The following is a 16797-nucleotide window of genomic DNA, read 5'->3' as shown; positions in this document are numbered from 1 at the left end:
ACAACCCCCCCACAAAAGGCACGCACAGCGGGCGTGCCTCAAGGGGAGCGACGGACAGGGAGGGACCGGGAACAAGACGAACCTGGAAAACAAGACAAGACCATTACCGGGGCACAGGGAACAGGACCGAAACACAAAACAAGCACAAGGGCAAAAGGCAAGACAAAACCTGACACGAGATGGGAAATGCCGACAGGCAGACCAAGAAAGGAGACACCGGGGGAACGAGGAGCCAACACAGGAGAGACAGAGGGACGAGGAGCAAACACAGGAGGCACAGAGGGATGAGGAGCAAACAAGGGAGGCCGGAAGAGAAAGGTCAGGGGACAATGGGGAGCCCGAGGGAACTGCAGCGGGTGAGAGGCAACCGCCGGAGGGGTCGCAGGCAATCGCGAGGACAGAGCTAGAGGGGACCGCGGAGGGGGCGAGGAGATAGTCGGAGGGACAGACGGAGGAGGCGAGGAGAAAGTCAGAGGGGGCACCAGGGAAGGCGAGGAGGAAGTCGGAGGGGACCCCGGTGAAGCCAAGGAGGGAGAGGAAGCCGCAGCAGGTGACGGTGCAGCCACAGCAGACGAAGGCACCATCCACCGACGAGCCGGAGTGGGGGGACCCACAGGCGACCGACGAGTCGAAGCAGGGGAACCCGCAGGCGCCCCCTGAGCCCCAGCCAAGGTGAGCAAGGGCAAACCAGGGGGCAGGGCGGGACCCGGGCGGGACCCAGCCCCTGCGCCTGTGTCCTCTCCCCTTTCGGGACACCGAAAAGTGGGGACCTGGTCGGGATCCTGGCCGGGAGGGGTCCAGTGGGGCCAACAGGGAGGTCCCCGAGGGGTCCCATTCGAGCTCCTCCTCTCCTTCCATCAAGGGAGGAGGACCGACGGTCAAGCAGTCGGGGACCTCCTTGGGGACAGTAACATGGGTTTTGGGATCAGGGGTTGCGGGAGCCAAGTCAGGTGTAGGAGGATCTGGAACCAGAACCTCTGTGGGCTCAGCGATGGGCAGAGCCGGGACCTCAGGCGCAGGCGGAGCTTTGGCAGGAGCCTCGGGCAGAGCATCGCTGGGTGGTACATCAGCGGCTGGGACTGAAGCCCAGCAGGGTGGTGACTCAGCAGCCGGGACTGGAGCCCGGGAGGGCGGCGACTCAGCAGCTGGGACTGGAGCCACTGGGGCCGGTACGTTGGCCTCCGGGTCCAGCAGGTCAGGCACATAGGGCAGGTCCGGGATGTCAGGCGCGTCAGGAACTACTGGCGGGTCTGGAATGGGCATAACAGGCAGGTCTTTTAAGAGTCCCATGCTCAGGTTCGATTGCTGACATACGTTAGACTGAGGGAAATATTTATATTCATTTATACTCATTTATAAAGGCTTTGTGTGACCGAAAAAGATGACAAACATTCATATGCACATTTCTAAAGAGATTTTGGGATTTATAAAGAAAAACGTGTGCTGAAAAAAAAACTCGCACATATTGTGAACGGGGCTGAAGGGGGTGCAGTTTCGACAGCATCCTGTAGAGGGCACTGTCTGTGCTAAATTGAAGGCTCCAGGAATGTTTTCGGCATTTTCATTTTACTAAGAAAATAATAATAATAATTCAAATGCTTTTGGTCACACGGCCATTGGCTCTGAAATTAAACTGTTCTTTTAAATAAAATTGTTTAAATTTGCAAACTGAATTGTATGCTGTGTTTGAATGTTCAGATATTATTATTAGATATTTCACTAGATATTTTGCAACTTAATGGCCTCTGAAATTGGTGCTCTGTCACTAAGACGTACTATACAAACAAAGCATTTTCTTCCCAGGGTAAATGTTCCTTATTCAGTTTCCCTACAGGGGATAGCTGGGGACTGTGGGATGTTTGGATGTTATGGCGCTTTTCCACTGCATAGTACGGCACAACACGGTTCAGTTCAGCTCACTTTTGGGGGGTTTTCCACTGGGAACAGTACCTGGTACCTAGTCCTTTTTTTAGTACCACCTCAGCCGAGGTTCCAAGCGCGCCGAACCGTTACCAAAACGTGACGTGTAAACTCTACTGGTCACTGATTGGCCGGAGAAAATCGTCATTACTGCGTCACTGAACTTGCGACACGAGACACAACAGACCCGCTAGATTTTTAGCACAGCCAGCGAAGGTTCGGACGCACCATTTTGTTTTAACTAAAAATGGTCTTGCTGTTAAAAACATCCACATGCCGAAAATGAAGAACACCATTCCGTCGATATGCTCCATTGTTGTGTGTTTGTTTGTGGCGCATTTACGATGATGTCACGGCAATAGAGGCGGCGCAACTATAACGACACGTGAATAATCCCGCCCACTCTAAAGCGGCACTAAACTGCAGTCGAAATGCAAACCGAGCCGAACTGAGCCAAACCAAGGTGAGCTGTACTGAACCGTGCTGTGCCGTACTATGCAGTGGAAAAGCGCCATTAGTGTCAGGGCATTCTGGTAGAATGTGACCATTGGCAACAATGGGCTGGACAGCTCTGTGCTCATCTTGTCTCATCTGGGACTCCCACCATCACTGCCACTGAGCATCTCCTCTACAAGCAAACACTGGGGTGCCACCAAGACCAGCAGGCTGCTGGTGGCTCTGGGATGCAACCACTACTGAGGCCAGATGAGGGAGCCACTAATGACGGCTTGAAGACATATCAGTGTCAGAATGACATGACATGGCTTGTTTGTTGAACCTTGGCCGGGAATTTGAGACACACAAGGATGGGGCACATATATGTAACAGAGGTACACTTGTGGAGATTTTGCCCAGGGGCACAAAAATGACCAGGGAGAGAAGAAGCAAATACAGCAGGAGTGTAATAAATAGAATAAAGAATAAATAGAATAAAGCGGAGTCACCTTCATCTGTGTTTCACTGAGTAACAGCAATGAAGAATTGTTTGCTTACACTGACACTTATGAAGCAACTTGACTGGGAAATAATATGTCTACATATATAACTGGGAGAAAGAACATAGAGATTATTGAAAAGAAATCCAACCAGTACTGTAAAAACTTGCTTCTTTCTGCTGTTATTTTCACCCTTCTGACAGAAAGCTTTTGGGGGAAATATTGTTCATCAAGGAGTCAGGCACCCAACTGCAGCCATTCCTGTTGCAGCACCCAGAGTCATTGCTCTCAGACGTCTTTCACGTTTGCATTCTACTGCTCTTAACACGTGTGTGTGTGTACATATATATGTGACAAAGAGGATGCCTGCATTTAAAGTTACAGAAGCATTCCAAACAAAGCAGGAACAGTCTGTACAAGGAAATAATCCAGCTCTTACGAGTGCCCACCAGATGGCAGTCCAAACAAAGTTTATGTAGAGGATGGGACCTTTTCACCAATGCAATACAGTCCAAGGTGAAATAATGCAAACCAAATTACAAATTGAATTCTACTTCTACTTAACTGGAAGTTTCACCAGATTTACAGTAACAAACAAAAAAAAAACAATAAATGAACAGAAAATTAACACATATAAAATGTAAGAAATGTAAATATATCACTCCAGTGATTATCCCTCCTCCAATACTTCAGAACAAACCCTCACCCACCCCTCCACAACTCCCTTTTAAATAGTTACCTTAAAGAGAAATGTGTATTAAAGGCATATAATTATCAGCAGACTATCTAAAAGTGAGTGCCCTCAGGCGGCTTGGGGGTGTATTACGTCCGTGCATTCAGGAGGTGTTTTTCCTAAATCACGGATATATGACTTGCTTATTGATTGAGTTACTCTGTCACATCAATCACTGGTCATAAAAAAGTACATCACTAAAATGCATGACGATACCTAGAAAAACAGCAACTATGGAATAAAAGATTCCAGGAGGAACGTTACAACTGTGCAGGTTACAATAAAAAAGCAGTTGAAAACCATTTATAGGTCTTACACGCAAAGGACATGGCCATAAAATAATGAAACTGTAATTTATAAACTAATAAACTGCAAGTTCTAATCTATTATAGTAGGGTGACCACCTAATCCATGTCAGGAGGGACACTATGAGCTACTTCAGCTTTTACGAACTACTTTAAAGCTGAAAGGGTTCTGTGCTCTGCTAAAATGTTTGGTTAGTTCCTAGATTGAAAGACTCATCCAGCTGTTTCGCATTAACATTACTGACACATATGCATGATTATAGGAGACTGACCAATCAGCATATGGCAAGAACCCAGTGCTTAAGTGAAATCCTGGTCCTTTTAATTGAAATGTATGAAATGGTAGTTTACAAATCCTGTTGTAGCTCCTGACATGGACTAGGTGGTCACCCTATATTATAGTCACATGTTAAACAAGTGGCAAGCTGGTTGAGTAGGTTGCAGTGGTTTGATCTCCAGCTCTGATTTGTCTTTAGAGGAAGTTGCAGATTCTTGTGCAGGTTTTTTTTGCCATGGTCAGTGAGTGCCGATCTTTAATTCACTAATTCACTCTTGTGTCCCAATGGGCAACTCCTCAATAATGTTATTTGCCAACTCTAACAGTTAAACCCTAACAGGAGAACTAACTAGCGTGCTCTTCCTGGAACTGAAAGGTGTAAACTGGCTGGGGTAACTTAGCTGAGCCAGGCAGCTTCTGTGGGCAGACAGATGCTCACATCTCCGGCAGCCAGCAGGGGGTGATATCCTCCCACTGCTTTAATGCCGCACTCTTGCACAATAAGTGATACAGAATGAGGAAGACAATATATATGTATGACTCAGAGTGTAAATGTGTTTGCTGGCCAGTTATTTTAGAAAGACAGCTGAACTGCTTAAATGCTCTGGCGCAAACTCCTTACAGCTGGGCGGCCACAGATGTAAACATCGCAGTGTGTATTACTACATACCTTAGCTCCACATTCCACTCCCTTTTTTATCTTTTTGTCTGTTTTCTGATCCACCATGAGATTCCTGATCTCAGCAGTAACCATGAGAGGCACTGTTATGGAGTCATTTTTATAACAAACCTAATCGTTCCCAGGAGGCAGACAGTCCTGCCTAGTGACAACTCATATGACATCGAGGACTGGGGTCCTGAATCCTGCCTCGGCTCTGTGAGCGTGGAGTCTGCACATTTTCCCTGAACATACAAAGAGAAATACACTGCAAGCTTTACATCCCTGGAACTGGCTTTCAGATAAGCCTTTCTTGTAAGATTCTGACAGTTTATAAAGTATTTCCTAACATCTCACAATGTCACTATGGTTAATTGCTCCAAAATCTTTTCCAACAAATGAAAAAATGCAGAAACAATTTTTGTCATTTTTATTGAAAAAATGCAAAAACGTTGAACAATTAATGTTACGGGACTCACATAGTTTCAGAATGGAATTCATGCAAGGTCATCTCCATGGAAACATGCGTAAAACAGGACAGTCGCTGAACTTCCAGAGTTTGACAGCAAGCCCTGGACCATACCTGTGCACACCCAGATATATTTTAAATAAAAAGTTTCATTGGATTAAGACCCCATAGTTTAATCCACTTTGGCTCTGTCTGTAATCTGACCCACAGGTATAATTAAATGCTTTGCTGAGGTTATCGCTCTTGCCGCTTCTAAATGATCACATTTTTTTGGAGTCACTTTGGAACTTTATTAGATGCGATCAAAAGATCCAAGGAAAAACCTCACGTGAGCAGAGGCTGATATGCAGCTTTTTCCATCATCAGCCAGAAGAAGAATGACCTCAGAGTGACACAATGGCTTCATCTCAGTTAAAGGAGCACATCTCCCCAGCATCAGAGCCTTCAACGATCTGGTCAGGTCCACAGTTTGCTCGAGCAGCAAACAGACACAGGGGATGCCCCCATCGGGGTACACTGTGTGAAAGCTCTGTTCCTAATGCAAATATTTTATCTGCTCTCTAGTTTTTACAAAATAAATTTTTCATTATGTTTTTCTGCAGTGTTCGTGTTCCATTCCTACTCCGCCGAAACTGACCCTCAACACAATTTTGAAAACCATCAAGTATACAGCAGAACCTTGAATTAAAACGTTAAATAAGAAAAACTTCACAAAAAATTCAGCAAAGGTAGAATAAAATTAGAGAAAAATGTAAGGAAAACGAAAGTGAAATCTCCATTTTGGCCCTGGATCATGGGACGCACTGTCCACAGGATCTTGATTCTTGATGAGGGTGATTTTCACAAAATGCACAGATGGAAGGTAATTAAGTGCTGTAACCCCCAGACGAGGATATGAGGCTTCAAAACTCATTATTATTATTTACAAAAATCAAACCAGCACTATTTGGTGTATTTGGTGACAATATTTGGTGTAAGTCCCTTACTCTTAAAACCGAGGAGTGATATACTGTACAGTTATATTTCAATGGATAAGGCAGAAATATAATTCATCCTGAAATCATAGACCTTCTGGTAGCTGACTGGACCTTTGCTGACCTTTCTGTTTACCTTTTCCCTAGATGGGAAAATTCCGGAACACCGCTATCACTTATCCAGCACAAAAAAAGTATAATAATTCCATGAACACAGCCACTGTGGAACAGGATGTTTGATCACAAAGACACAAAATGGGACAATTCAGCTTTACCCTAAGTCTCACTAACTGTACACATCATTTATGCACGCAAACACACACACACACACACACACACACACACACACACACTTGGAAGAGCAGGTCGTCAGCCAGACAAATACCATTTAAAATAAATAGCTGTAGTATATTTACAAAAGCCCTAGAGGGCAGTAAATAATCTGTGTGTACCCTTACAACCCCAGGGGAACAGATGTATGTGTTTATCGAAACTTTAGCCCTTCTTAATGATAACAGCAACTGAATGACAAGCAGATGGTAAAAGTATATAATTAGGGTTGGAGTCTGCGCTGGTGACACTGAGTGATACTGCTTGTCATCCCAGGCAATTCCAGAAGCAATACAGCAAGTGTTACTATGGAAACGCAGCCATCACTTTCTAATACCAAGATCTTTCCCACAGTATGTCTGGCAGTCTGGTTCGTTCAGTCTTGTGCTTCAACAGAATGTTTGTTTATTGTTTTGAAAAATGTTTGGACTAATGATGAATGAAGCATAATATTGACTGTGCTCCAGGTTAGCTAAAGTCGTTTATTAAAGCAGCCCAACACATCATTTGGTCTTTGCAACTCCTCCAGTATTTACGTAAGTCCTGGTGCAGTGACAGTCCTTTATGCAGGGTGACGCAGCAATCCTTCAGGAAAGAGTCCTTTGTAGTGTTCAACGGCTGAATTCAAGCTGACATGAGCTGACACTAAACAGGACAGATCCGTCCATCACCATCATCTACGGCCTACTGCATCTGTCAAACTGCACTACACACTTGACGATATTCGCTGGAAATAAGTGAGGATTTAATCGGTGTGGTCATCTGTGTCCTCAAAGAAAATGGGATCCCTATACAGGGCTTTAAGAAAAGATGCCCCAGTGATTTCCCAAAATGCACACATCTCTCATGCACACTTCATATCACATGATCCCTCTACGTGTGGCTTCACTTCAGAAGTGCAAATACCAAGTCAAGAACCTGCTGGTCTATGACCAGACTTTCTCTTAAAATTTAACAGTCAAGATGACAGAAATACAAAGCAAACAGCCACAAGTTCTGTCTCCCTTCTATAGTTTAGACACTAATAACAATGGAAAAAATGTAAAACTACACTTCTTTTAAATGGCGTAGTCCTCCATTCTATCATTCTTGATTTCCCCAAGGTGAAAAAAAATTGCAAAAGTCAGACCACTAAAAGCATGTTTCTCCCTAGGGGAGATCGTGTAGATGCCAAGCCAAATGCCCAGCCTGCCAAGGAGTAGAGCTTATAGCTAAGAGCATCACGCCAGCTGTCGTTCACCTGGATAAGGTATCAGGAAACGGGAAGTCCAGGATCTGTTTCAGACAGCACCAGGTAAAAGGTAGTAACGTTCCTTCCAATTACAAACCATCCAAAAGACTGGCAGCTCCTCACATGACTGCTCCTCCGCTTCCTCATTGGAAGGTGGAGGAAGGTCCCCTTGCTATTGGCTACCTTCATTCCTGAAACAAGCACCCCAGCCATTAGCAACAGCGCTGCTCGTTTCAGCTGCTGAATTCCCATCAGGAAGAAGACAGATTTAGAGGACTTTTCAAAGCATGAGTAGAAGAGTTCATAATAATCTCCCCAAGTCACTCCGAAAAATGATGATGTTGTGAGTCTAGTTCTACATTCTAGAGCCAAAGTGAAACTCATCAACATCACAGTGGCCAGTGGCCAAACATATACTCACAGCTGAGCTGTTTTTCACTAGGAGGTGAGGGGAGCATGCAGGTATATTACAGACCAAACTGCTGTTAAGCAAACCCCAGGATCACACGCAACATCACCCAACCCGGCTATGGGACTCCCACAGCACACTGAAGGATGCTGGGGGATGTAGTTCTTCAGGGAGCAGAAGCAGACGGTCTGGTCCTCCTGTTGTGGGCATCGAGGAACATCTCCCGCTTCACTGGCATGGCAACGCAGTCCGCGGGGCCTTAGCAAAAGGTGGGCGGCACCCCTCACTGGCTGGGGTAGGAGGAATAGTGCTCTGGGGTGCGCTGGTGATGGTGTTCAGTAGGATAACGAGTGGGGAGAATGTCAGCATCAGGGTCTGTCTGTGGGCTGCTGAACATGTCCCCTTGGAGAGAGAGAGAGGGAGAGATTGTAGGTATATCACAAGAAGCGTGACAGGAACAGAATCACTACCAAGGACAAGAAGAGATTCTGCCTTACAACAACTCTTCTGCTGTTTTTAATACCCTCTTGATTACATTTTTCAGAGTCAGTAAATCTCACTGACAGACATTGTTTATACAAAATCGAATTTCATTGACTGTTTAACTGTCATAATTAGGCTAAATCGAATATCATTGGCTGATTACTACAGCTGTCATAATCAGGCCACTTTTGCTCGTTGCTGCACCCTCGAGGTTATCAAACAAACCAGAATTACAACAGTAGGATGTAAAATGTTTCAAGTGTCCGTTGCTTGTTGACTGACTGGCCTGCTCCCTACACACCAGTAATAGAGCACAGGCTGCCCTGGGGACCCGCGATGTGGTGCCAGAATGCACTCCGGGGCAGGACGGCCGTGGGGGTGCTTGGGTAGGAGCTGGCCTCTGAACCCTTCAGCAGCAACTACGGGATAGAGGTGGAGAGAGAGAAAAACATCTACATCGCTGGCCTCAAACATCACCATAAACATTGCCCCATCACCACCTTCCTCTGCCAGGTTAGTGTTGATACTGAGGCGGCACCCAAGAGTGCAATGATGGCATGACTGGTGTGGATTTCCTGTGTTTGTGTGGTTTGTCTATTTTTGTGCGGTTTGTCTGTCTCAGTGAGGTTAGTCTGTCTCGGTGTGGTTTTCCTGTGTTTGCATGGTCTTCCTGTGTTTCTGTCTTACTCTGCTGTTCTTCTCCAGCTCCAGCAGCACTCTCTTGTGCTGTTCGGCGATGGCCAGCGTGGCAGAGTGGACCCGCTGGTAGATCTGCTCCCCCTCTCGAGTCTGGAAGGTGTACAGACCCTCTCCGCTGTCACACATCCTGGGAGCATGCGCAGAGACAGTGCGCTGAGTTTGGCCGCACGCACCCCTCCGATCACACCCACACACTCTAATAATTCAACAATATGCACACACGTAAGCCAAACACCAGTATCCATAAATGCTCACAAAATGATTTCAATCCCATTTAACTGACATACAGAATACAGAGCAAAAATGGTCCATAAAACATCACAAAATGAAAAAGGAGCGGAGGAGTAAATTCTATTTCATCATGATAATAGATGTAGCTCCAGTTAGCTTATGCCTACAGCTATATTAACATGATCACAATCGATTTTCTGCAGTACATAAACTTGCCACCAGGAGGTAGCCTACTGCCTTTTTCCCAGCTAATGACACACAAGTCCTTTGTCCTTTGAGGGATGCCCCGCCAGAGCAATGAATTCTGTCTTCTTTTCATCACTAAGAATGAAAAGAGAAGGACGAGATAAGACGTGTGTGTCAAGCAATGACTTTCCCCTAATCTGTTCAATCTTGCTGTCCCTGAGCCCCGTGACTCTGGCTTGTGTAAATCACCCTCTGGGTGGCTGGGGGAGCGGCTACCAGGGCCGTCAACGTCTCGCCTGTCCTTCCCCACCCCTCCAATCGAAGGGGCTTTACCGGCCCGACCTTGGCCTGTCAGCTTAGCGCTTCATAAAAAACCCGACCATGAAAACCTGCCGGCCCAGGCACAGGAAGCGAGTGGCGTCGCACTACCCCCCCCCCCCCCCCCCACAGCCCCCGTCAACTCCCTCACCTGCCAGCCTCAAACGTGAAGCGTGTGGCATCGCGGCCGTATCGCCTTAGCGAGCAGAGCGGCCATGTGACCAGCTTGGTGCGGGGGTTGTGGATGTCCCACAGGTAGATGTTCTCGTGCGTGATCTGCATCGTGCATTCGCCGTAGATGTCCAGGTTGGGACAGGGTAATAAGAACACGTTGAAGCGCTCTGCCGCAAAAACACAGAGAGACAGCAGGCGGTCACACGGGTGTGGTCGCCGCAGCGCGGCCGGGCCTGCATCCAGCTGCAGACGCAGCTGCAGGCGCTCACCCGTATGCTCACACTGCAGCCCCGCAGCCAGCAGGTCAGGCTCCCCCAGACTGATGTCGTTGAGCCGGTTTCCCAAACACTCGATAGAAAGGGTCTTGAACCAGTCCTCTGCTTCAAGCTCTGAGGGGGAACAGAAGGAATCTCGAGCAGATCCTTTGAAGGGTTGAGTCATGGGCGGAACAGTGGATTTTGCAAATATAACTGCTCACAAATTGATAGTTTATAGTTTGTCTCAGACCGCGACTGAAAGAATGGTTCCTTCCACCGACACGTCAAGCAAGTTTAAGAAGCCCTGCAGCATACGGCTGTTTTTAACATCACAGGGGTCCAATGCCATACATTGACAAAAGAATGAGGGTGTTGTTTTTAAAACATGCTCTAAATCACCCCTGAATTAAGAAAGGACATGGAGCAGGTGCAGGACAAGGCGAGCTGGCTTTCTTTGGGCCCGGAAGCAGAGGAGGACCCGTTACGGGCAAAAGCTCATCTTGGGCGAACCTCTCCGGCTCACCTGAGTCGCAGGTGAAGGTGCGGGTGGAATCGTCCGGAAGGACGATGGCCACCGCCTGCTTCTTGGTCTCCCGCGGGATCCTGGTCACGGCCTTCACGTCGCCAATCTCCGTCACCTGACCGAGAAAATGGGGGGGAGAGACTTAGAGAGAGAGATGCTGCAAACGACAGCGACCATAGGAAAGTTGGGATTCACTGACAGAGACGAAAGACCGAAATGGGGGTGGGGGGGGGGGGGGTTAGGAAGGGAAAATGGAAGGAGACGAGGTGCGTGAGAGCGGAGGAGAAGAGCGATGAGGCAGCAGTGGGGGTCTGTGCCGGCCCGCTCGGCCGCTACCTTGGAGCAGCTCCTGATGTATGCTGACTTCTCATCTGGGTACTTCTCCAGGCGTCGGGGACCTTTGCTGGAGGATTTCTTGAATACCAACCAGCAGCGTCGGTAAATCTGTAGGGGCAGGAGGAACGGCAGTGGGCGGGTTAGGATGATGTCACTGTCACCCAACGTCATGTCATTCACACTGTAACCCCGGCTCCATGTTATCATTCATGTATGGTATGTATGTATGTATATTGCATACATACTGTAATCATTGCAGGTATATGGTCTGTATACTGTATACATTGTATGTATATTATTGTTCTCACTACTCTCATTTCCTGTTTACTGATCTTTATTGTTTTATGTTGTTTAAGAGAGAGGCGCAAGCAAATATTTCATTGTATTTGTACTTGTATAAATGACAAAGAATGATTTTAAATCCTTTGTATCCTTGAACAGACACAGGGCCGTCACGTGTGGGGTCGCACACATTAACTCAGCGACAGGAGTCACACAGGGTGTTAGACGGGGGTGTCACTTTCACGCAAAGGGCATCAGAGTGTTTTTGTGAAAAACCAGCAAGTGTCACACGGACACACTCACTCAGCCGCAGCGTCACGTACGCAGTGGGGGCTTCACAGATAAACGGGGACTTTGTGACTGATTTCGCCATATTCACAGATAAACAGACATCAAGCAGATATGAGCAATGCAGTGTAGCATACGGCTGTTTTTAACTTCACAGGAAATCCACGCCATATATTAATGAAACAGACTTTAAACCACCAATGATTCAAAAATGCACTGCGGCCAGTTTTTAACTGTGCCATTTTTAATAAAGCTGTTTCAACGAACAAATCCTCTCAGGCAATTCAGCTACTGATCACTTCAATCACTCAGAAACTTGGGAAAGATCTACAAACGACTTCAAAAAGGCCGGCTGGCAGGATGCTTATTTTTATAACAAGACCATCCCCTGCGGGTGGGCAGGTATGTCACTGTCATTAAATCCGAATCCCCAATGGAACGGAACAGGAATTAAAAGTCAGACATATCTTACCCGAGATAACACGTCGCATATCAGACAGTTTTACAAAGCATAATGGGAAAAAACAGACATTTGAAGTCGTGCAGGAATAATGCGAAACCCGCATGCAGAGATGCGAGCTGACATGACACTGCTGTGGGGACATCATGTCCCCGGGTTACAGCGCCTTACGCCGGGACGTCTCTCTCACGCACGCAAGTCCCCCACAAACAGGCCCTGTGTTGCCAGGGAAACTGGCTCAGCCTGCGTCCTCGCTCCTCTCGTCAGCCGCAGCTGAAAGTCACACACGCATACCCATAAACCCACACGCGTCACACACGTATGTCCGTTAAATACGATACGGATAAAGTGGAACGAATGATTAATTCATAATAATAAATTAGACAATTAATTAGAAAATTAGTTCCTATTGGTAATACTGGACTTATGACTCTGATCAGGATAAGTGTACAGAAGATGGATGGATGGACGGATGGCAATACTGAAGTGGAAAAACACTCAACTGCACAAAAACAAACACAAACACCTGCAGTGCCACAAAACCTGATACATGACACTGATTTACACACAACATATTCCATAAACTTGCATGTTACTATTATTTATCTGCTTAGCAAATGGTTTAATAACAAATGGCTGACACACCCCATGAATGGCCATTTGTCATATTTACGGTTCAGCAAATACGGAAGAGATTCAGGATTAACTGCACTTCCTGGGATAAAAGGCATGCAGTCTTTTAAACCACAAATTCAGCCTTAATGCCAAACATATAAAAACAGGAGAACCTTCTGTTCTGATACATTTCTTTTCTTAAGCAAACATATTTCTGAATCCACAGAGATTCTGGGTGGCATTATACAGCATGAATTATACCTAAAGTTAGATGGTAGCACACCTGATATAGCAGGTTAGTCAGTTGTTAACAAGCTAGTTAGGACTGGCCTTTGCAGAGAAAGAGATTCCACACCTACCCTGTAGGAGGCATGAAGTCTTTGCTCCGTCATTTAGCACGCTGTTAGTGTATCACACGTTCCGAGGCATGGGGGAAGCTTCCGGAGAGCTGACAGCGAGGAGCGTGTTGAGGGAGCTGTTCATCACCCTGCATAGTTCATCATCTAGCTAATGTCTTTTTAATGAGCACCAATAACAGCCACAGCAGATGAAGCTGTTTGCACTTTTAGTGCAATTTCACAGTTTAAGCCTCCGTGCGACGCTGGCTTTCGTGCCAGCAGAGACGGGCACCACACCGCGGCCGCACTGACTTATAGCCTTTTATTATCGTAACACGTGAAGAAGCAGGAAGCGACGCTTCACCGGAGAACTTAACTGTGATCGACGATTCAGGGAGATCGGCTTGGGGGGGGGGGGGAGGAGGGTGATTTAGAGGAAAATGCGAACGTGAGCTGCCCATAAATTACCCTTTACCCACCTCCTGATGCGGCAGAACTGGGCCGAACTGGGCAGAGTGGGTATATGTTTGCATCTCACACATTTGAAATCAGCCGGCTTGGTTCTTTAGTGAAGAAACAGGCAGATCCTCCATCTCCTGCAGAGGTTGCAGCTACTGCCGTTTCATTTTGCTGCCATAACTCCAGCGTACTATGACTGCAGCCCAGTCTCTTGGCCGACGTGGTACAATGGCAGTTGATAGCTTTCCTTTCTAGCCTTGGCTTTCACCAAAATCACCTCTAGTACTTTCTATCCTCTGGCAGCCAATCATGTTCCAAAAAATAACATCCACCGAAGGAATCAAACAGAGATTTCTTTGATAGATTTCAGTATTTCCACCTGAAACAAAGTGTCGCTGGGATACTACACTTCTTGTGCATTTCCTCTCCCTCCTCTACACACATCAGGGACAATTCTGGGATTTTTTTAAGGTGAGAGGCATCAATCTTATCAATAGCCAATGATATGTTTTGAATTGGTGAGTGACAGGGCAGGGCATATTCCGGGGGCCAATCAGTTATCAGTGGCGCCGCCCCTGTATAAGCCCCTGACTAACAGCTCTAAATCCCTCTCAATACACAGACAGCAATGTTGTACAGTGCTCACAAGGCACCCAGTGTATTCATGCACGCTGCTACAAAAGGCAAAGCACCTGCCCCTTCATGTCTAATCAGTCACTTTACCACTTAATCAGGTCCCTCCTGCCCAACGCTGGGCTTTCAGGCTACAGACTCAAATGAAAATAATTAACTCCATTAAACTGCATGTCTTCTTTTCCCTCACGGAGACCCATTACGTCGAATCAGATGTCACGCTGAGTCACCGTGTGTCCCACCCTCGTCGAGGACAGCCCGTGATATCGAGTCAAGCGGCAGATCGATAACATCCGTGCCACATAAAGACTTGTGTGCTTTGGGTACCACGGGAGCAGACGGCATTCTGAGAAAGGTAGATACAGCCAGGAACAGCTTGAGAGCAGAGCGAGGAGCCTGGCCCAGAACGCGGTTAAGGGGATAGTTAGAACCCAGGAGGGTGGAACACAAGACAAGATGTTCTGCAAAGCTAGAGAACAGGAGCAATCTGCATGCTTAATTCACTCTTACATAAACAGCTCCTTGTGATGGTATTCCCTATGAACGCTTTCATTACATCCTAACAAATGACTCTTTTACATTTTTACATTAATTGTAATTCAAAACCACGCATGATAATTTGACCTCCTTGTGCAGATCAGGTTTAGGCTTGGAGTGGCTGAGCCCTGGTGCTCCTTCAGTGCGGGGGCTGGCCTCCCCAAGCTTCAAGGCACAGGCAGTGTGATATCACTTCGCTTTTGGACTTTCCGCAGTCTTTGAAATGCTCCCTTCTTCTAATCTATGCATTTGACACACTTGGCTGTTGCCATGTATGGAAAACTCCTTCATCTTCATTTTAACACCGATTCTTTGTGATTCCGCGTCTGACTGCTGATCCCTATCCAGAGCGGGGATTTTATCCAGCAACTGCAACATTCCTTCAATGGGGCACAGAGACCAACAGTACAGCGATTTTATCATTATCAGCTATATGAATGATAACAATAGCTAACAGAACAAAACCTGAATACTCAAATATTATTATTTTTTTATTTAAATGATATATTAATTTTTCCCCCCATTTATTTTCGCTTGGATTTGTGTGGCATAGATTATAAGAAACAGTTGCTAATTAAAAACGCCACAAAGCAAAACTTAAAATTAGCCAAACACGGAGGAAGTGCTCGGATCTGAAGCTACTGCATGTGACTCTGAAGAACCACACTTTGTGGTGTGCAGACTAGGTATCTATGTCCTCATGCATGTTCATGTTTGTTCGTGAATGCTAGAAGTGATCTTGTGATTTTTTACACCGTTCCTTATCAGGAGCTTTCTTTCGGCTAGACGAAGATAACCAGTCTGTTTACACGTATTATTTTAAATATATTATGCCTATTTAAAATAATGTTTCAGATTAGATTCCTGGATTAGGGTGTCAACAGCAGAGGCCCTAGAAATGTGTTTCAATATGAAAAAGAGAGAGAGAGAGAGAGAGAGAGAGAGAGAGAAAGAGACAGAGCGAGAGAGAGAGAGAGATTGCACTGTCACAAAGACATCACCAAGATTAATGCCATGGTTTCATATCCACCCTTCACACCTTGACAAACTATTTAAGGCCTTCATTACTGTCCTGTCATTATATCCATTAAAAATACTTAAATTAAAAGATGAAGTCATTAACTGCCAAGGATTAATTGCAACTCCTCTGATGTTGACTGTCAGAAATCGAAGTTTTACTTTCTTTGGCAAAAGTTGTTCAAAAGACCCTGGAAGGGAAAATAAGGCAATCAAAATCCTTTTAAAAGGTCACATGATTCTTTAATACTTTATACAGAGGGGCCTCTGGCAACTGTTAGAGCCTAGAGGTGGAAACACATTTTACCAAGAAACGTGTCCTTAATCTGTATTAGAAATCTACGTAGAGCAGAATTTATGCAGACTGTAATTTATGTACATCCATCCATCCATCCATCCATCCATCCATCTTCCAACCATTCATCCTGCTCAGGGAAAAGTACAAGCAGAGTTGAATTTATTAAAAATATAGCAGAGATGGTAAAAGGCCAATCTGTGAGTCAGATACCTGCTCAGTTAAATAACCAATGAACTGAGGTTAATCTATGAGGTTAATCTATAATCTATTTCATTCTTACTGCCGGATGGACCAGCACAGAGGGAGAATTTCATAGGCTGTTCATGGAAAGCATCACCGTGACAGACTGGTGTTTGCTAAAGGTGTTTACAGGTAGGGTGACCTTCACAGCAACAGGCTGCTTCTCCTGCCTCTTTACAGAG

The 16797-nt window shown here is 46.0% G+C and overlaps 1 protein-coding gene across 2 annotated transcripts in view; it reads right to left on the bottom strand.

The window, feature by feature from the left end:
- Positions 1–5243: 5243 nt before the first annotated feature.
- Positions 5244–16797, bottom strand: part of dok4 (docking protein 4) — a 33736-nt gene continuing 22182 nt past the window's right edge. For both annotated transcript variants that reach the window (XM_072718198.1, XM_023815894.2), the window contains 7 exons: positions 11449–11556; positions 11113–11227; positions 10602–10721; positions 10310–10499; positions 9412–9550; positions 9026–9143; positions 5244–8643 (listed from right to left, as the gene is read on the bottom strand). In XM_072718198.1, the coding sequence (XP_072574299.1) occupies positions 8525–8643; positions 9026–9143; positions 9412–9550; positions 10310–10499; positions 10602–10721; positions 11113–11227; positions 11449–11556 (909 nt within the window). In that variant the 3' untranslated portion in view covers positions 5244–8524. The remainder of the gene's footprint in view (positions 8644–9025; positions 9144–9411; positions 9551–10309; positions 10500–10601; positions 10722–11112; positions 11228–11448; positions 11557–16797) is intronic.

This window comes from Paramormyrops kingsleyae, chromosome 11 (assembly GCF_048594095.1).
Source record: "Paramormyrops kingsleyae isolate MSU_618 chromosome 11, PKINGS_0.4, whole genome shotgun sequence".
In the NCBI taxonomy this organism is placed as follows: Eukaryota; Metazoa; Chordata; class Actinopteri; order Osteoglossiformes; family Mormyridae; genus Paramormyrops; species Paramormyrops kingsleyae.
The sequence above is the reverse complement of the archived record's forward strand: the minus strand, read 5'-3'. Positions and strand labels throughout refer to the sequence as shown.